At 43.7% G+C, this 20,974-nt stretch overlaps 1 protein-coding gene across 8 annotated transcripts in view; it reads left to right on the top strand.

Moving 5' to 3' along the window:
* The first annotated feature begins 457 nt into the window (after positions 1–457).
* Positions 458–20,974, top strand: part of SPTAN1 (spectrin alpha, non-erythrocytic 1) — a 62,782-nt gene continuing 42,265 nt past the window's right edge. For 5 of the 8 annotated variants that reach the window (XM_045563276.1, XM_045563275.1, XM_045563279.1 and 2 more), the window contains exons 1-9: positions 458–562; positions 11,356–11,595; positions 13,121–13,246; positions 17,189–17,329; positions 17,698–17,844; positions 19,221–19,354; positions 19,517–19,661; positions 19,738–19,892; positions 20,520–20,655. In XM_045563276.1, the coding sequence (XP_045419232.1) occupies positions 11,359–11,595; positions 13,121–13,246; positions 17,189–17,329; positions 17,698–17,844; positions 19,221–19,354; positions 19,517–19,661; positions 19,738–19,892; positions 20,520–20,655 (1,221 nt within the window). In that variant the 5' untranslated portion in view covers positions 458–562; positions 11,356–11,358. The remainder of the gene's footprint in view (positions 563–11,355; positions 11,596–13,120; positions 13,247–17,188; positions 17,330–17,697; positions 17,845–19,220; positions 19,355–19,516; positions 19,662–19,737; positions 19,893–20,519; positions 20,656–20,974) is intronic. The other 3 variants (XM_045563281.1, XM_045563280.1, XM_045563278.1) reach the window with 1 other exon arrangement.

Below are 20,974 nucleotides of genomic sequence, written 5' to 3'. Positions count from 1 at the left end.
GCAGCGATGGCCCCTGCCCCGCCCTTCGCCGCAGTCTTGGAAGGGCTCCCAGGGGCGGAGGGGTGCGGTGAAGACGACTCTCCATAGGGCGGGAGGGAGGGGCAGGATTGGAGGGCACGGACTGCGGGGAGGGAGGTGCGGCTGGAGCGTGTCAGCCTGCCAGGGCGGAGGCAGTGACCCCACTGCACCATCTCCCCATAACCCTTGCGCGCGCCCTATTTCCCCATCCTCCTGCAGCCCTCTCCTGGCTCGCCTCTTCCCCCGCATCGCCGCTTCGGCTCCTTCCGGGACTGCTCGGCCCTTTCCGCCCTCGCAGTCGGGCGGTCTGCGGACGGGAGCCCCGCCCCCTCCGCTCCGCCAGCGCGCTCCCCCGCCCCTCGTGCAACGCCAGGGCGCTTTCCCCGCGCTCGCGCCCGCCGGCCGCGGGAGCGCGCGTAGCCGCCTATAAAAGCGGCGGGGCGCGCGCGTCGCCGCCACTACCCGCTGCGGAGCCGGAGGAGTCGCGTCAGTTCCTCGGCACCCATCGGCCAGGCGCACCCTCGTCCCTCACCCCCAGGAGCCGGTGAGACGCGTAGCAGGAGAGCTCTGGGCGGGAGCGGGGCCCCTGGGCAGTAGACCCTGGGCGGGAGCCGGGCAGTCCCTGAGGCGGGGCGGGGCCGGCGCGCGGACAGGTGAGCCGGGCGGGCCTCGCCGCTCAGTCCTGTCGGCCGAGGAGCCGGGCGAGCAGGCCGCCACCGCCTTTGTGGCGCGGGGGCTGCGAGAAGCCGCCCGGCCGAGGCTGGGCGCCGGCCACTGGAATGTCATTGACGGGGGGAGGGGGCCGCGAGGCCGCCGGGTCCCTCCCCGCCACCTCCCGGCCTGGCTGCGGCCCCGCCCTGGCCGTTTGGGCTGCGGCAGGTGGGTGGGGGCTCCCTCGTCGGGATCTTCGCCTTCTCCTTCCCTGCAGAGCGCTCCCCGCACCGCCCCCGGTCCCTTCCCTCGGCGGGGATCGACTTCTGCAGCTCGTTCTCTACAGGCAATGCCGGCGCACCCTTGAAGGAGGAAGAGCCCAGAGCATAGAGTAAAGGGCTCTTTGACCTTAATTGCATCCTGTGTGGCGAATCTTGGCCCTCTCTCTAGACGCAGAAGGGTCTGAGACTGGCCGTCTTCTTTTCTTTCCTTGTAATAAACATTTCTTTCCTCCCCAATTGTGATTTGCTTGTAAATAATAGGTAGATGCGGTGCCTGCTTGGTATGAGACCCAAATTAGATAACTTAATAGCTTAAGAGTTCTCCCCACCCCCCGCCCCAGAATGGGTCTTTCGAGTCGAGGACAGTAAGTATATTTATGAAAAATTCTACAACCATGATAGTGTTGAATGATAGAGCAGTCTTTTGTTTGAAAGCCGTCCCTGCGAATTTGATTAGATGGTTTCCAAAGAAAATTGCTTTTAAAAGTCTTTTCATGTACCAGAATAAAATATATTTTAAACAAGGGGCTTGTTAAAGTTAAGGGTTGCATATGTTGAAAATCCTGAATAGCCCGGAACGGTGGGTTGAGATGATGCTTGGATTGCTTAACACCTTGTCAGATCTCTTTTATATAATAGATCCTAAAATACTTAGGCCCTTTGTTCTGTCTTCATCATGGTATTTTAGAAAAACTTCACATCATGGCTGTCTGTGAAGAATAAAAGAGAGACCATATGAAGTATTTTCATAATGTGTTGAGAAATTGCGTCGTCATAGCAATTGGACATAAGTAAAGCAGAATGTATCAAAGATGGAAGGGTGGGGGAGTCTTGCAGCCAGGAAACAGAAAATCTTAGGAATAGCAGCAGGAACGCTCAGCTGTATGAAGCTACTGAGCCAAGACTCCGACTCCTTAAACCAGTCACTTATTTTCCCTTTCACTGCAGCTAATGTCTTAGCTTTTTGAAAGGTCAAATTGAAGTCAAAGTTTAAAAAATATGCTGCAAGGGAAAAAATAGTGCTGCAGTAAGGGCCTCTGTGGAGGAAATTAACAGTGAGCCTTTTTTGGTAACTGGGCCAATAATTACTCAAAGGGACCCTCAAAGTGTGTTAACTGTTATCCAGGGACCTAGATGGAGAGACTGGAAAGGAGGAGTTGCTCTGTGCTGGACAAGTGCGAAGCAGTGCTCGTGGTGAACCATCAGCTTAGTAACTTCTCTGATATGCTTTTGGTTTGGCGTGGTGTTTTGTAGTCATCTATTTGGAGAAATCTGATATGTCACAGGCTCCATAGTAAGCCTGTCAAGCAACCTGATGAAGAGGTTAAAGTGGGGAGAGCTGTTTTAAGTATATCTTTTGGTTCCTTGGGTTAGAATTTTCTCTACTTTTCCTTACCTGCCTTCATCCTAAAGGGTGGGGCTGACGGCATATCCTAAGAAGTGGATCTCGGGAATAGTCTCCCGTGTCCTGTCATTGCTGAACCTGCACTAAGGACCGGACACAGTGGGCCGAGGCTGGTCTCCCTTTGTAATCAATCCTCTGTGGGCTGTGGGAGGACTCTACTAGTTATGCACCGGGGGCCTCTGCAGCACTGTCAGCTGTGGCCGTACAGTAGAGGAATGCAAGGCTCTGGTAGCAAATGCTGACTCCAGGAATGCGGACGAGGACCGAGGACCGCATAGCTGATCACTTGGGGCAGTTGACTGGAGCAACTGTGCTGTGAACCATCACCTCCCTTCCACCTTTTTTGCATATTCCTCTTGTACCAGTTTTGAACAGGAAATAGTATTTTGTAAAGTAAGTATACCAGCAAACTAGGCCCTAATCAGATCTTTGTGGCTTGAGTTCTTGTTTCTGATGATTTCATGAGATCATGCTCTTTTATTGCTGAATAGAAGGGGATTTAGGAATCATCTAGTCCCAGGATTCTCAATTTATCAGAATGTGGATGCGGGAGGGCATGTTTAATTTTTAAAAATATATTCCGTATTACTACTTTGACAAGTGGGGAAACTGAGGCCCAAAAGGGTGTGACTTGGCCAAGGCAGCTCATCTAGATAGATAGTAACTGCCAAGACCTAGAAGCCTTGGTTCTCTTTCCACATTTTAAATCACCAGTGGGATGTAGACACTATATGGAATAAAGAGAAAGCTGGCTGAGGTGCTCAAGCCTGTAATCCCAGCACTCTGGGAGGCCAAGGCGGGAGGATCGCATGAGCTCAGGAGTTTGAGATCAGCCTGAGCAAGAGTGAGACCCTGTCTCTACTAAAAACAGGAAAATTAGCTAGGCTTGGTGCATACCTGTAGTCCCAGCTACTTGGGAGGCTGAGACAGGAGGATTGCTTGAGCCCAGGAGTTTGAGGTTGCAGTGAGCTATGATGACTGCCATTGCACTCTACCCGGGGCAACAGAGCAAGACTCTGTCTCAAAAAAAAAAAAAAAAAAAAGAATAAAGGGAAAGCACTGAGAAAATATCTGGAATTGGCTTTTTACAAGTGTGTTCATTAAGTACATTAAATGTATTCATTTTATTTGAAATGGTTTTGTTCAGTTTGCCCTTAGAAGCTTGTTATCTTGCTCTTCCCCTCCCGCTTTAGACTCCACATTCCACCATCATGTTGTCATCGTTTCGTAAACGCAGACTCCAGGTATTTGACTAGCATGCAGAAAATGTGTCGCCTCTTTGGTTTTGCCTGGCTTGCAGTGAAGACACATTCATGTCAAAGAGATTGGAAAAAAACCCTGCCTGCATGGCCTTTCTGTTAAGCAGATTGGTTAGGATTTGTTTGGGATTTTTTTTGGTGTTATGTTATCAGAAGTCTTAGTAAATTTACTCTAAAATTTCCAAAGCCTCCTGTTTTTTACCTTCCTCTCTTTCTCTTTAAGGCATGAATATCTTAATTTCTTATCACCAGACTGGTGTTTGCATGACTAGTGTTTGCCGATTTTTTATTGATGCCTACTTGGTTTTTACAAACCAAGGGACTAAACAGATTGTCCTAGGTGTTTGGAAAATATAATCTGAAAAGATATAGTAAAAATAGTATTTTTAAAATTTGACAAATATTGTGAACTTGGGTTTGTTTCCTGTTCCATTGACTTATTTCTTCTGCCACAATGCCTGTAGTGAAATGGAGCTTACATTTTCATGTTTAAAAAAAAGCTGCCTTTATTTGTTTATAGTTTTTGAGTGTTTCCTAAATCAGACCTTTTTCAAAGAGAAAAAAAAATACTTAAAGTTAATATCCCAAAATGAGAAATATAAATTTTGGAAATTTCTAGTGATTATAGGTGATAAATCCAAGATAGGCCCTTTTATAAATCAGATCAGTTAATTATTTAAACGAGGTTTATAAAAATGGGCCACATTATAATCTTTTACTATTTTGAATCATAGGAACAATATGTTGCACTTAAATACCTTTCATCTGAATTTTACAGGTTAAAAGGTAAGTAGCAGCAAGATAGTATTTGGGAAGCATTCAGAAGTAAGTTTTTTCAATGTTGCTTTGCATTTCTGGATTTTGATGCAATGCAGTATGAATCTTTTGCTTTCTTAAAGCTAAGTCCTTGCTCACCTCTGTAGAGTTGCACTAATGAGTTGAAATGAATTAATCAATTTGAAGGCTGACATGTGGATCCACAATCCTGATTGGAATGTGGTTTAAGCAAAAAATTTGTTGTTTTTATTCATGGTGTTAAAAGTCTTACTTTTTGTATTATTTACCTCTCTGCTTACCATCAGATATGCCACTAAAATCCGCAGCTAAACTGGTTTTGAGTTCATTTTGTTTGATCTGGGAATCAACTGGTATATAATTTTATGGGTGCTAACCAATTCTTTGGTGGTTTATTATCAGGGAAGCCCTTCCACATCCATGGATATAGTTCTCTTGCTTTGCAAATCTAAAATTTGGTAATAGGCTGGCTTTCTAAGCCATGGAAAGAAAGCATTGTCGGTTCTGCACATTTGTGCTCTGACTAAGCAACAAAACCAAACTGATGAATGGTTTCTCTGATCTTTTGCTTTGGGTGATGTTTATGAATGTTTCCATAAAGCCAAATGCTTTGTTCATCCTGTTAGTTCCTAAAAATCCTTTTCTTGCAAGACAATGTATCTGGTGTCCATCCTGAAAATCAGAATTCATTTTGTAGTATTCCAAATGCTTCTTACCTCCAGCACAGGCAGCTTACTGAAAGAATATCAGTCCCAATACTTTGTTTTTAATAGAGACTCTTTTCAGCTTCACTATAATTTTTTTTCTCTTTTGGGGTTCTATAGAGGATCTGATTGCTGAATTCTTCCACTCTCTACAATCCATGTGAGGGTGTCCTAAACCACTCACTGTAAGGGCCAACTTTGCAGAGTCCAAAGCATTTGACCTTTGGTTTGAAAATGTTTGTATCTGCAGTCTTTTGTGTTGCTTAACACAGTGTGGTTCCCACCCACTGCCTCTACCCACTCCCCAAAGACAGATATGTCCCCTTGTATAGTGGGGCATTTAAAAATTCCCTAAGTACCAAGAACTGCCTCAGACAGCTGTCTCTTGGCATTTGTCAAGAAAAGAATATTCATGTCTAGTCTCTTGTAGGAATCCATTTTCAGTTGATAGTGTGTGTAAGTTTGTGTTGGATATGAGGAGTCATTCTGAGACATGTTGTATCTTTGGATTAAATTAGAAATCTCTAGCCAAGATTCATATGTTTAGACCCCCCTCGTCCTTCCTAGATACCTGGCAGTAGTATAAGAATGCTAACAAGTCCTTTTTATTTATTACAATAGAGTACATAGTTTTAATTCCTGTTTTATCTCCCTGAGATCAATTCACATTACTTGGTGAATGATGCAGCTAATATTTTGACTGCTGCATTGCAGCATTTATAAATAGCCTACACCTTCAGTCTTCCCTAATAATATTTGCAAAAATATGACCTTTTTCTTCAGTTACTTTAAATGGGAAGCTGTCCTTAAACATGTAGGCAGATATTTAGCACTTTGTTTCTCCTCCTTCAGTCTCCCTGTGCACAGACTTGATTGGCAAAATCAGAGTCAGTTGGCTGCTCTGAGATAAGCAGTCAGTTGATTGCACTTCTAGGAAGTCACCTTCGTTGTGGTTTTTAGGCAGTTAGTGGAACAGATAGGCTGGTGTGGTTGGAGTTTGTTCTTTAATGGCACATTTCCCAGATTTTTCCTTTCTTGAGCTCCCAAAGGTGTTAATCCCATATGGCTGGGAATAGCCTGGAACATTCTCCGTGGATTCTGCCTTATCAGTATGCTGCATATTGCCAGAGCAGGGGCGGGGTTCTTGCAGCATGCAGCCTCAGTCACGGAAGGAATGTGGTGTGCACAGGCAGCGTCCAAGAAATTCCAGTAACTCTCTGACAGTTTTGGGTGAGAGGTTGTAGCACCTTTGTGTGGCAGTCCTTCTTGGTGATAGAATTTTCCTGTGTTTAATGTAGTCTTTGGAAATGACCCTTTTAGGAGCAAAAAAACCCTGGAACTCGTGTAGATAAACTAGAAACAGTTCTCTACCAGAATGAGAGTGGGCAAATTTATTAAACCATAATCTATTTTGGCATCTCCTATAATCATGCAAATGAAAATTCTGAATGCCACCTGCAGTGGGAACGCATTGGTGACTTTCGGATGCCCGGCTCCCCAGAAACAGCCAGCCGTGGCTTGGCAGAGCTCCCACCTACTGACATCAGCTGATCTGCAGGAAAGAAAAGTCTATTATTGCCTGACCAAAGCACTTGGTATAGAATTGACTCATTCTACTTCACTGGGGCGACAAAGAGGTCCTTTTAGGTTGGTTAATTTCATCAAGGCCTCGCTGGACTGCCTCCCTGGATTGGTAGGGTCCAGTCAGCAAGCTGGGCCCAAGCAGGGGACTTGCTCAGGTGGAGCCTTTGTGGTGCTGTGATGCAGATTCTTTTTTTTTTTCCATTGTAAAGGGCTGCTCCCAACTGTGATTTCTCAGGGATTTCTATAGCAACGAAAGGATTTTAGAAATGCAGTGGATCCTGTGATAGGAGGCAGGACAACGCCGTATGTTTTAACCCTGAAGACTTAGGGAACTGATGTAGTGTAGTTATTTTTCCATGCCTAGCTACACCTTTGGAAAATTTCTTTTTTTTTTTTTTTTTTTGAGACAGAGTCTCGCTCTGTTGCCTGGGCTAGAGTGAGTGCCATGGCGTCAGCCTAGCTCACAGCAACCTCGAACTCCTGGGCTTAAGCGATCCTACTGCCTCAGCCTCCCAAGTAGCTGGGACTACAGGCATGTGCCACCATGCCCGGCTAATTTTTTCTGTATATATTTTTAGTTGGCCAGATAATTTCTTTCTATTTTTAGTAGAGACGGGGTCTTGCTCTTGCTCAGGCTGGTCTTGAACTCCTGACCTCGAGCGATCCACCCGCCTCGGCCTCCCAGAGTGCTAGGATTACAGGCGTGAGCCACCGCGCCTGCCCTTGGAAAATTTCTTCACAAGCAAATTTTGTAAGCAAGCAAATTAGGTACGTAATTTCCCAGTGTTTTTCTGTCTTAACTGTTTCCTGAGGGATGAGAACAAAGGAAGTATGTAAATAAATGATTCTAACTCTACTTGTTTAGTAATATAAGAAGATTTAATCTTAAAAAAAAAAGAAGTAATTTTGATTTTTAAAAAATGATTAGGCCAGGCACGGTGGCTCACACCTGTAATCCTAGCACTTGGGAGGCCAAGGAAGGTGGATCGTTTTAGCTTGGGAGTTCAAGACCAGCCTGAGCAAGAGTGAGACCCAATCTCTACTAAAAATAGAAAGAAATTAGCTGGACAACTAAAAATATATAGAAAAAATTAGCCAGGCATGGTGGCGCATGCGTGTAGTCCCAGCTACTAGGGAGGCTGAGGCAGAAGGATTGCTTGAGCCCAGGAGTTTGAGGTTGCTGTGAGCTAGGCTGATGCCATGGCACTCACTCTAGCCTGGGCAACAGAGTGAGACTCTGTCTCAAAAAAAAAAAAAAATGTTTATTACCTCCCCCTCCCATTTTTCACTCCAAAGTGGGGATGGAAAAGATAAGAAAGAATGAAATGAATTGGTAAACAACCATCAGTAAAGAATATGCCAGCTCCAATCATGTTAGGAATCACTGGTTCTTGGATGCTAGCCTGGGAACTAGAGGACCCCAGGTCACCCTGGGCTCTGCGACTTGCTTGCTAGATAATCAGAGTCTCCTGACTGCTTAATTATAAAGTGATAGCAGTTTCTTTATTTCCAGGTTCGGAATATAATTGGCCCTGTAATATGTGCCGAGTCCTGATTTCTGTGATCAGAAAGTAAGAGTGAGATACAGTTATCTTTATAGTTCTTTAAAGAACTCATCACTGTGGTAGGGAGAGCACAGTGGTTACATGGCAGGTGATGGTGCTGAGGACAGATGAGAAATGAGGCTGGTAGGGACTGCAGACCGCTGATTCAGAGACTTCGTGGAGGACGAGGCATTCGCTTTAGGCTGAGAGATCCGTATGATACTAAGGGGTAGGGTTGGGAGTGGGAGAGAAGAGTGCATTCTTAGCAAAGGGAACTTTTTGAGCTGGGAAATGAACCCTGCTCAGGGCCTGTAATTGGGGCTGGTGAGGGAGTTTTATGTGAGATAGGGCTGGAGGAGACAAGTGACTAGAAGTGACTGAGTGAAGCCATGTTTAACTTCTAGTAGATGTGGTTGGTGTGTTTGGTACTTCTCCAAACTACGCCGATGTACTTAGGGCAGCAGTGTAAACTAGAACTGCCTGTTGTAATTAAATATTATCACAGAAGTTCTGCTGTGAGCAGACATGTAGTTTTTCAAGGTCACCCTCAGTTTTTGGTTTTAAGGACTATCTTGACATATGTTTTTAAAAATAGAAAATATGTTTTTCAGACACGGCTATCCACTGAGGATAAAAAGCTGTGCCTTCTTGAGCTTTATTTCCCCGAGGTTCCGCCCTATCCTAGTGAAAAGAGCAGCTCCTTCCTCAGAGCACACTGCCCTGTGGTCAGTCCAAGATTAGTAATGCGGACTTACTCATTAGGTTGACACCTCGTTGTATAGCTGTAGTCAGCACATTCTTTGTTTGCCATTCTTGTCACGAATCTAGCACTTACCTGGACAGAATTCCAACTTTACAATCCAGTAAGTGAAGGATTCATTGTTGAGCTCTCTCCCCGCCTCTCCAAGTGAATTCAGGGCTGCTGCATAGCAGCTACAACAGTCAGCATGTACTTGGTCATTTATTTAACAAACATTTCATAATGACCTGTGTGCTAGAAATCAGGGATACACAGATTGGGTTGCTCAGTCTAATCATACCATGGGAAGTATATACAAGTGCTTTGCAGATCTGCAGAGAAGTTGATTACATCTGAGGAGGGAGCCTGCAGTTTACTCATTTCTCTGCTTGGATAACTCCTCTATTTATATCTCAACACCCAGCTGAAGAGACATGGGACATTCTAGCAAAGAATGCTTGTGCATATGGCTTGGAGTTTTAAAGGGACCCCTATATTTTGGAGAAGAAAGAATATTTCTATATGCCAAGAGGGTAGGAGGGAGGGGTGAAAGATATCAGGCAGGTATGTTGGGCCAGATCGTGAAGGTCCTTCTAAAGAGGTGGATTCTTTTCTCTGTCTGAAGGGAACTATAAAAGATTTGGGGTGACTTCTCTGGTCCACTAGTGAGGCCTGTGAAGCTCACCTGGGTCCCTCACTTGGGACTCGTTACAAAAAAAAAAAAAAAGATTTGAGAGTGGCATAGCAAAGAATGTTTCTTTTTATAGTAAAAAAAAAATTAAACTATGTAGAAAAACAGTAATACAACAAAAATAACTGGTTGTTACATGGAGAATAATTTGCGAGGAATGGTGGTGTGGTTAAAATCACCTCACGTACTCTTCCCTAGGAAGATGGCCTCTGATCAGGTGCAGACAGAGCCTCACAACCGCTTAGAGCTGCTGGAATCCCTAGGGAGCTGGGATGTGAGCTAGAAACTCTGCCCGCACCCAGGTCTGCAGGAGTTGTTTACGGCCGGGCTGGATGTGGGCAGCGCTCTCACAGGCTTCACTCCTCATCTGTAGCCTGCTCACCCTTTCCCGTTAGCTGGGGCAGGCAACAGGAAAACAGACGTGCTCCTAGATGTTTCCTGGGTAACACAATTTTATACCATTTATAAATTATAGAACAGTACTGGAAGGGACCCTAAAGCTTAGCTAGTCTGCTTCCTTACCAAATCCAGAAGCCTCTGTATGTGATTTTACTGTTGGAAGGGACTTGTGACCATGTCATTTTTCCTGCCGTTTTTCGTCACTCTAGGAAATTGAGGTGTGGAGAAGGAAGGTAGGTGGCTTGTTACATGGAAGGTCACGTGTTACTGACAAATTTAGAAGCTTTTTGTCATTGACCTATACCTATTTCCTTCTGTGGTCCTTAACTGGTTAGAGGATAAAATGGCTTATTCTTGATAAGATCAAGTAGCATATGCTGAGTTTCTCACATAAATAGGTCAGGTTGTCTTTTTGACATTAAAGTTTGGTGAAACTTCCCAGAAATCTGAGAGTTTAAAGTTGGGGCAGATCGAGTGCTGTAGGGAAGGAAGTACCACCTACCCAGTTAGCCTGCATTTGTGGTAACTTGAAGTTGGTGCTGAATTTATGCAGTCTTCTTGCTCTCCAAAATAGCAGGTAGAAGTAAAATAGGGTAAATCTTTCACAACACCTTTCTTTTTTTTCCAAGATGAACTGTGATTTGGTTTTCTTCTAGTTGTGTACATTGTGGTGAAACAGCCTGTTCCTTTGCCCAGGCTCTTTGATAGTCTGAAGACTTGTATGGTTGACATTTTGGAGTAACTGAGAAATCAGCTAATTTATCTAGGTGAATTCTATTGGTTATTGCTAGTAAGGATTCACTTATTTTATAATCATTCCCTCCATTAAATAACAGCCCAAAATCTAGAAAGACAGAAAAGCTGATTTAAGTAAGGGTTAATTCTTTTCTAATCTCCACACAAAGAAATGCAGAGACCAGATGGAAGGACCTTTGAATGGCTTGTCAACAATTCTTTGAGTACCAAAGTTGGTGTTTCCTTTGAATCTTTAAAACCTTATAGAATTAGCAATATGAACCATAGTTTCCTTATTCACACTTTTCAATTGGTTTCGTTGCCATGTGGGCTAGGCATCCTCCTTTGCAGGGGAATGGACAGCCCTTGTTATTACTATAGAGGAAGGGGCTCCAGGCTTCATTGTTAGATCCTTAGCTGGCACTACCTTCTCTACACATTTGTTTGCTAGGGTTACCTGATAATTCTTTCTTTCCTTCAAAGAGGCTAATTCCATTGACTCTATTTTGGTGTATGTTGGTACTTACCTCATGGCATTCTTTGTTTTCAGAAAATGGACCCAAGCGGGGTCAAAGTGCTGGAAACAGCAGAGGACATTCAGGAGAGGCGTCAGCAGGTCCTAGACCGATACCACCGCTTCAAGGAGCTCTCAACCCTTCGGCGTCAGAAGCTAGAAGATTCCTATCGATTCCAGTTTTTCCAAAGAGATGCTGAGGAGCTGGAGAAATGGATTCAGGAAAAACTTCAGATTGCATCTGATGAGAATTATAAAGATCCAACCAACTTACAGGTTTGTCTGGTCTCCCTGAGATTCCTGCAAAATTCAAGAGCCCAAATGTTCTTGCCCAAAAATCAGACAAAGAAAGTTATTTAATTATGATGTTGGGAGATTAGGCAACAAGAGGAATGTAGTAGATCAGATATAAGGAAGGATTTACTGTTCTAAAATGAGGGTGAATGTGGAATCCTGCAAGTATTAACTTATCTTTTCTGGATGCTTTAAACTAATGGTTTTTATACCATAAACTTGAAACCACTGGTGATCTTGGAACGTTTTTCAGGGAAGGTCTGGGTTGAGCCCTTGGAATATGTGTTTTTTTGTTTGTTTTTACTTAATAGACTACTGCAATAGGGTCTTACAGTGGGGGAGAGATTAGACTTAACTCCTGGAATATGTGTTTTTGAGAAAGGCATGCTAACAATGTTGCTGGGAAAAATTCATAGATATAAGTCCCTTTATGAGACTTAATTAGTAAATCTTATCAAAAGCAAAGCCTGGTTTAAATTATATATTTAAAACTATTTTTTAGAAAAAGGGAAAAGCCTTTCTTCTCATTGATTTTGGTGAAAGACTTTAAAAAATTTTGTTTGGTAGCAAGTGGAGCAGTAGTTGGGCCCATGTATTTTTTTTGCTACACCAGAGTAGTTTAAGAAGAGAAAATGATGAACACTGGTTTAGTGTGGCCCCTTCTCAGCTCAGTACTTAATGAAAAAGAGGTATTGAGACATAGAAAGTAGGCAGGATCAGAGCAGAGTGTGGCCCCTAAAGCAAGTGAAAAAGAGTGTCGTATGTGAGTGAACATGGATAGATTATCGAAGGGTAAACACTACATGCTAAGGAAACTATCAGTGTGATTCTGTATTTCTAGAAGGGATTGGGTGTCCACAGAAAGGCTAATTTCCTGATAGACAAGAAAATTAGAATATTTTGTAGCAGCCAGGCACCCAGTGGCTCATGCCTGTAATCCTAGCACTCATGGGAGGCCGGGGTGGGAGGACTGCTTCAGCTCAGGAGTTCTAGACTAGCCTGAGCAAGAGTGAGACCTTGTCTCTATCAAAAAGAAAAAAAAACCCAGCCAGGTGTTGTGGCATGCACCTGTAGTCCCAGCTACCTGGGAGGCTGGGGCAGAAGGATCACTTAGAGCCCAGGAATTGGAGGTTGCAGTGAGCTACAGTGACTCCACTGCACTCTACCCAGGGCGACAGAGTGAGACTCAGTCTCAACAAGAACAACAAAAAAAAAACCAAGGAAACTAAGTACTCCTCCTCATAACCCCAAACCCCTTAAGAAAGAAAAAGAAAATAGAATATTTTGTAGCATCTTCCACCTACCAAATTGGGGGTCTTCACTGGCCAAGCTTCTGGGGGCCAGTAGAAATGCAGAGTGTTTGAGGAATTGAGGAAACAGAGAAGGGGTGAGATACCAAGTGAAGTAGAGGGAGTGGGATTGAGGAGTGGAGGAACACTGGGGAATGGGGCAATAAAACACTGGGTGCTGTGTGGTTGCATCTGTCGCTCACTTCACGGTCCAACAGGGAAAGCTTCAGAAGCATCAGGCCTTTGAAGCCGAAGTGCAGGCCAACTCAGGAGCCATTGTTAAGCTGGATGAAACTGGAAACCTAATGATCTCAGAAGGACATTTTGCATCTGAAACCATACGGGTGAGTACGAGTCATGCCTAGTGTGGATGGCCTTCATATGGGTGGAGGAATGTGAACTCATGCTTACATGTCAGTTTGGGTTTCTGAAAAGATAGACTTTTCCAGCTTCTTAAAAGAATTTGTGCAGTCTCCTAAAGGAGTTACCCAGATCTTGCCTTTGTAATATGACTTAACATGAATATAAACAAATGTTTATATACTCAGCAAGGAAATTAATATTCTTTTTGTAGAACAAATTAGAATGTGATTATACGTTAAAGAAGATTGTGTAAATTAACTCTTAACAACATATTCCCTGATGGTAATTAGATGGGAGAGCATGTTAATGAAATTAGCAGATTTAGGGGTTAGGATACAAAGATAACTAGAAACAATCACAGATGCCATAAAGAAAGTTCTCTGTTGGAAAGCATGCTGTCTGAATTTCGATGGCTTGCCCTAGGAGGGGTTTCCTGAGGTCTAGGCAGCAAGCCAGTTAAAGATTGAGCTCTAAGGAATGACTTTGACACCTGTTGGTCAGTGACTATGGTGAAAGGACTGACTTTGAGGTAGGGGTCCTCGAGGTCTTTGGTCTGGCTTATTTTGGTGCCAGTTCATTGGCCAGTTCAAGGCAATAACTGATCTTTCTCTGCTCTGTTTCACATTTCCAATACCAAGATATTAAGGGAAAACAAACCTCTTTATGATGTGAGGTATACACATGGAGTTTCTTGTGACTGCATGCTCTGATCTACCTTTGATACACCTCATGTCTAGCTATATGTTCTGTTTGGTTCTTTGTCATCTAAAGCCACATTCCATTGAGAGCCAGCCTTTTCCAGTCCTTTACCTGTCAAAGCAATCTTGAAGATGTAGATGAAAGCTGTGTCCTTGGGCCCCGGCTAGAAATGTTTCATCCTCTACTGTGCCGTGATAGTCGTTTGGAGGTTTTGTTCCCTAAGGATACAGTCTCGTAGTTTTTAACAATAAATGTTTGTCATCTCGTGTTTTCTTGGCTATACTCTGCAGTGTCATATTGAAGACTTGCAATTAGCCCTAAGCTTATGATTAATAATTGTTAACTATTGCTAGTAATGATCAGAAACAGAAAATAAAAGTGAATTCCAAATGCCATATGACCAACTGTATAATTACATTTAACCCATTTAGGCAATGTGGTAAGGGTCTCTGCAATAAAATAGACACTTATCTGCCCATTTCCCCACTATTCTGTATACAGTCTTATATAATAGCAAATGCAATGAGCATGCCTTACTATTTCCTTGATAGAAGCTGTTTTCCCAGAGTGAATGGGGCTGCTCTGTACTAGTATAACCAGATTATAGATGGGGAACATGAGAAACAGATCAAGTGTTTGGCTGTAGTAATTAATCTAGGGGGAAGGGGGAGGACCCAAGGCTGACTTCATGCGTGTCTGTTAGGACCCTCTGCCCTGTTCAGAGAGCTTATTAGAGCAACATCATCTCTGGGGGTCTAGTGATTAGGATTCGGTGCTCTCACTGCTGAGGCCTGGCTTTGATTCCCAGTGAGGGAAACAAGCAAAAACCAAACAAAACAGCAACATTAAAAAAATACTGTTAACTACTGTTTGTTGAGTAGCTATTTATGTACAGACACTTTGCTAATCTTTAATCTTCACAATAAGCTTGCAAGGTGGCCATTATGTCCGTATTATACTTGCCCAAAGTCACCCAGCTCATAGATGACAGCACTGTAATTTCATTCTACTCTTTCTTTCTCCAGTCACAATTGTTTGCTTTATTTTTCCAGCCTGTATTTTATTCCAGTCTTCTTTCCTTAATGTATCTGCCAAGTGCTTCTCTGAAGGCTCCTGCTTGCCTGTGCCCCTGTTGCAAAATCCACCTGAGTCAGAACCGGGCTTTCTTCCCCACCCTGTTGGCTTTCCGTGGGTTCTGAATGCACCTGCCTCTCTGCCCACTCACACCCTTAAACAGCAGTGAGCCTGTGAAACTGGACTCTAACTGGCAATAGTTACAAGATCAGACATGGCAGGAATGGGAAAATTGTTCCAGTAGTGGAACAGGCTTTGCCCTAGTTCTTTACCTGAGTGTGTGAAAATGAAATCTGTGAGACTGACAGTTGACTTGAGCGTGAGAGGCTTCTCTCTAGTCTTCTGTGGTCTCCTTTTTAATTTGAGCAAAGAGCTCTCATTTAATCTGTACTTTATTTTTTTAAATTATTGTGTTTTGGTTTTTTTTTTTTTTAGTCTTTCCTGTGGTCCAAATAATCTTTACGTTCATGTTCACAGATCCTATGGTGATTCTGGCATGGTAATTTATTTGGTCCCATATCTCAGTACCTTAGTTTGGTAGGCAGCAGTAGCATAGAGGAAGGTGGGTTGCATGTGAAGGCTGTGTCTGTGTCCTGGATAACGTGTCTGTCACTGGTTTAGACTTTCACACCGTACCGGACAGCGTGGCGCCCCATAGTCACCGCCACCCACATTGGGTCCCACATCCGAGTAGGTGGAGTATGGCTTGCTGTTGGTTGCCTTTCTCCTCTGCCTTCGAATGCCTTTCACTTCTTTCTCAGTGGTGGGTCGCAGTTCTAACCAACAGTGGTGGAAGTGAATTGTGTGTGCATTTATCACCCTCCCCTTCCTTTCAAATGAAACATCCACGCTTGTTTCTAAGAGAATCCACCCATGTTGACTGTTTCATGGCTTTCAAGTTTTTATTTTGCTAGGAGTGGCATCTCAACAATGGGTGGATCTCAGACTTCTTTTGTGTTGATGTTTAAACCTTTTCCTTTGTTTTAGTTATGTCTGTTAGTGTTATACAGAAACTCCCAGTATCTTGGGTAGGCATAATCGAGACACTGAGGTTGGATTGGAATACGGGAATGCATCATCTAAGCTTGAATTGATTATCAGTTTCCCCCAGTTCTTGCCACGTCCTTACTGGGCCTGTGCTGTGAGAACCCAAAGATGCTGGGAAGTGAATATGTTTGGCCCTGTGGCTGCCACTTGGGTGAAGTTTGAAATAAACCTGACTTGGAATGTATTGTACCATAAACTGTATCTTTTCCCAGAAGCTCCAAAACTTTTTCTACCAAGAATCTATTTTGATACCTGATTACTTTTTGGGTCCCCATCTTTCCTGCTTTTATACTAAAGCCTCATACTCTCTACATTTGTGATGCCTACAGGACCTCTTCTTTTATTTTTCCCTTACTTCCATGAATTCAGAGTACACTCTTCAGTAATTTCTGCTCGATTTCCATATTAATTCCTCATCTTTCCTTCCCCAATAGTCTTCTGGCCTAGGAATCCTACTCTAATAATTTAATAATTGTTATTAATATTAATTATATAATAATAATGTTAATTATATAATTAATAACACACTAATAATTTTCCTGATGTAAACTAGAATAAATCTACCAAGGAAAGGGCTATTATTTTAATTTTAAAACCTATCAAACCACTGTGAAGTGTATACTTCTTTCTACTCTCAGTTATACTTACCATTTTTATTTCAGAGCTCCACGAGGTCTCTAACTTGTCAGAACTCTATGGGGGAGCCAGATCTCACAGAGCCAGCTGTGATCTGATTAAAAATCTGATTTTTTTTTTTTTTTTTTTGAGACAGAGTCTCACTCTGTTGCCCGGGTTGGAGTGAGTGCCGTGGCGTCAGCCTAGCTCACAGCAACCTCAGACTCCTGGGCTTAAGCGATCCTACTGCCTCAGCCTCCCGAGTAGCTGGGACTACAGGCATGTGCCACCATGCCCGGCTAATTTTTTTCTATTTTAGTTGGCCAGATAATTTCTTTCTATTTTTAGTAGAGACGGGGTCTCACTCTTGCTCAGGCTGGTCTCGAACTCCTGACCTCGAGCGATCCACCCGCCTCGGCCTCCCAGAGTGCTAGGATTACAGGCGTGAGCCACCGCGCCCGGCTAAAAATCTGATTTTTAACCTCCAGACTCGTCTGATGGAGCTGCACCGCCAGTGGGAGTTACTTCTGGAGAAGATGCGAGAGAAAGGAGTCAAACTGCTGCAGGCCCAGAAGCTGGTGCAGTATTTACGAGAATGTGAGGATGTGATGGACTGGATTAATGACAAGGTGTGTTTTGGAAAAGAAAGTTTGCTAAGTCTTGCTCGAGGATAGGGAAGAGACTCACTCGCTGTGATGCGCAGGGAGAGCCCGCAGCAGCGCAGATGCGGCCAGTGTAAGCAGAGAGGGGCGGGCGTGGGATTGCTGTAGCCCCCACTGCTCTCTAGGCACGTTCTGCTCTGGAACTCTGAAACCTGGGGTCTCTGAGACATAAATGCTGTGAGCTCAACATCTTAGCTGTGTCACAAACTACACAGAAAACCGTTTCCATTTATGCTGTCATGGCCCCATCTGTAATGCGTCTGTTTCATGTTTCTAGGAGCTATTGTTACCAGGTATTGGTTTGTGACTCTGGCTCTGTTATGGTCCCTAAATAGGAAGCAATTGTGACTTCTGAAGAGCTGGGTCAGGACCTGGAGCATGTGGAGGTTTTACAGAAGAAATTTGAAGAGTTTCAAACAGATATGGCTGCTCATGAAGAAAGGGTTAATGAAGTGAACCAGTTTGCTGCTAAACTCATTCAGGTAAATAGCAGAGTGCTTCTCACAACATCATTGTGTTAACTTTCTGGTACATTCTGAAGAAAATTTCAATGATCGGTACCCTAAGTTGTGAGTGAGCAAATTTTTTTAACCATGTCTAAGAGTTTTGTTTAGAGGAAACCAAGGCACAATGCTGATTACTCCTAAATTAGAAAATGCTTTTTAACTCGTTGCCTTGGGCAAGAAGGGCAGAGTTCATTTGATCTTTTTCCTTTACCCTCTTTTGGGTGGAGCTGAGTGAAACTCTTATGGGGCTGCTGAAGTTGGTCTGGGGTTTCTCAGACGAGGGTGTGGTGGGGAATTGCGGCTTAGCATTGGCACATGTCTGCCAGTGCCTTCTTGCTGTCCCCTTCCTTCTGGATTTGAAGCTTCCTGGGCTCTCTTCGGAGCCTGGGGGAACCTTATAATGCATAGGTTCTCCACTGTAGCTCTGTTTCCCATCAGGAGAGGACGACAGCCCTTCCGCATTGCCTGTGTGTGCAGCTCCATAGCTGCTTTTTTATTGTCTCCTTCCACTGCAGGGTTCAGAGGGCTCTAAAAACATCAAGTAGTAGGAACTAAAAAGTATTTGGTACTTTTTGGGAAATTTGATTGAGGGGGTACAAATTTTAAATTTATAAATCTTCAGGGCTGGTACTTGTTCCCTTTTTCTGGTCAGTGATTAAGAGAAAGAATATACATCATTTCTCAGAAATATCTTGCCCTTCCACGGTGACAGTTGTGTTACCTCCCCAAACCCTGAGCCATCCCAGTGTTGTACTTAAGAGCAGTCAGGCCAGGCCCATGGTCTCCCAAATGAATCCAAGAACCTTGAAATCCTTCACTTTATTACTTTACATGTTATTTTTAATAAAAACAAAACAAAAACCCAAAATGTGTTTGGTGGGAAAGGATACTTTTAAAGACATATCTCTAGTCTAAAACCAAGAGTAAACCCCTAAGCCGTGAAAATCATGTGTATGAGCAAGAATGCTTACCAGCCTCATGAACATTTGAAATACCAGATTTTCAAGCAGTTGGGGCAGATGGTTGCATTGATGAAACTACCACAAAGTTGCATCCAAAATGTTTGTTAGCAGAAAAGTTTTTGGTACTTTTGCACATAACCACTTTATAGACTAACCACACTACTACAAAGGATAAATAATGGATCTCCTCTTTTTATAAGAAATAAGTGCTCTTTTGGGTTACATAGTTCATGTCATTTCACACAGAAGACCAGTATTTCTTCTTCTGTGATTTTCTTCAGAATGGTGAAGCTTGGCTAACACAGATAATTCAAGGAGACAACCCAGGGGTCACTAGTTGGAGGAGTCAGGGGTTATGGACCAAGTGTAGTCTCTTCTACTCTTGTTTAGGAACAGCACCCCGAGGAGGAGCTGATCAAGACTAAGCAGGACGAAGTAAATGCAGCCTGGCAGCGGCTGAAGGGGCTGGCTCTTCAGAGGCAGGGCAAGCTCTTTGGGGCAGCTGAGGTTCAGCGCTTTAACAGGTACCAAGCCAGAGAGGGCTTTGGGGGATGGGCGTCTCCCTGGACGGGCATAGTGAGACACAGGGCTTGTGCCGATGAGATGCCGGAGCTGACTGGGTCTTGGCCCCATTGGGATGTTCCCCGTCATCATCACTGTGGATTAACTGGGACCTCTATCCTCAGGGACGTGGATGAGACCATCAGTTGGATTAAGGAAAAGGAGCAGCTAATGGCTTCTGACGATTTTGGCCGAGATCTGGCAAGTGTTCAGGCTCTGCTTCGGAAGCATGAGGGTCTGGAGAGAGATCTTGCTGCTTTAGAGGACAAGGTGGGTTTTGAGAGCCTCTGATTCTATAAATAAGTTACCAAGGGTCAGGAGAACAATTCTGACAGTGTGTTTCTAGGTCAAAGCCCTGTGTGCCGAAGCTGACCGCCTGCAACAGTCCCACCCTCTGAGTGCTACTCAGATTCAAGTGAAGCGAGAGGAACTGATTACCAACTGGGAGCAGATCCGCACTCTGGCAGCAGAGAGACATGCGAGGCTCAATGATTCATACAGGTGCAAATAATCCTCCAAGGCTCAACAACTAGTATCGTTTGACGTATTTTTAGAGAAGAGGAGAAGACAGAGTCAAGGTTCAGTTCTATGTTCTGAGAAAGTTTCTGTGTACCCTGCCAGGTGTCACCTACTAAGAAAATGCAGATCACTTTATCTTACGTATCTTATATTTGTTTGGGGACCAGCAACTTTATAGTGTATAAAGTGTGGTATATGTGTAGCGTTTATAGCTTTACAAATCCTTCCATCCTGTTTCACTGCATTATGACTAAGAGAAGTGGAAATATTTCCATAGGTGTCTGAGCATCATGTGAAATATCTTCTTAAAATTAAGTCAAGGATTGGAAAGGAAAAGATTGCTGCTTCCTAACCAGTGGCAGAACCTGGGAATAACAAGGAAGTTGTACACTAAAGTGATGCACAGAACCTAAGCTTTAAAGGATTGATTTCAGCCTTCTCTTGCTTTCCTTTACAGTCTAGATTGAGAGAATTCTATATTTCTCAGAACTGGAGTTTATGTGGTTTGTTAGACTTTTGAGAACAGAGAATTCAGAGCTATAGGGAGGCTATTTTCCACCATGGACCTTCACTGGAAACATCTAATGACTGACCTTTGGTGTTCTCTAGGCTCCAGCGCTTCCTTGCAGACTTCCGTGACCTCACCAGCTGGGTAACTGAGATGAAAGCCCTCATCAATGCAGATGAACTTGCCAATGACGTGGCGGGGGCTGAAGCCCTGCTGGATAGGCACCAAGAGCACAAGGTAGTATTTCCAGGTTCTTCCAGAAGTAAAGGCATTAGCTTACGATGCATCAGTACGTCTGGTGATGCCTGTAGTCGGAGGTGGTGAAAGGTTACTCACAGCTGTCTCTTGTCATAAGGATTGTCACTGGTCTTGCCTACTTTGTACAGCCATCCCATGTCATCTTTATTTTATTTATTTATTTTTTTGGAATGTGCAATCCTCTGACCTGTGTCATCTTTAAAAATGTCTTTGTTTAAATGCTGAATACCATAACTGGTTTGAGCAAATCTAAATTTCTCACTCTGGTATTTCCCCAAAGTATGTTCCATAGAAAACT

This window comes from Lemur catta, chromosome 10 (assembly GCF_020740605.2).
Source record: "Lemur catta isolate mLemCat1 chromosome 10, mLemCat1.pri, whole genome shotgun sequence".
Taxonomy (NCBI): Eukaryota; Metazoa; Chordata; class Mammalia; order Primates; family Lemuridae; genus Lemur; species Lemur catta.
Note: the sequence above shows the minus strand (reverse complement) of the source record. Positions and strands in the feature narration are given on the sequence as shown.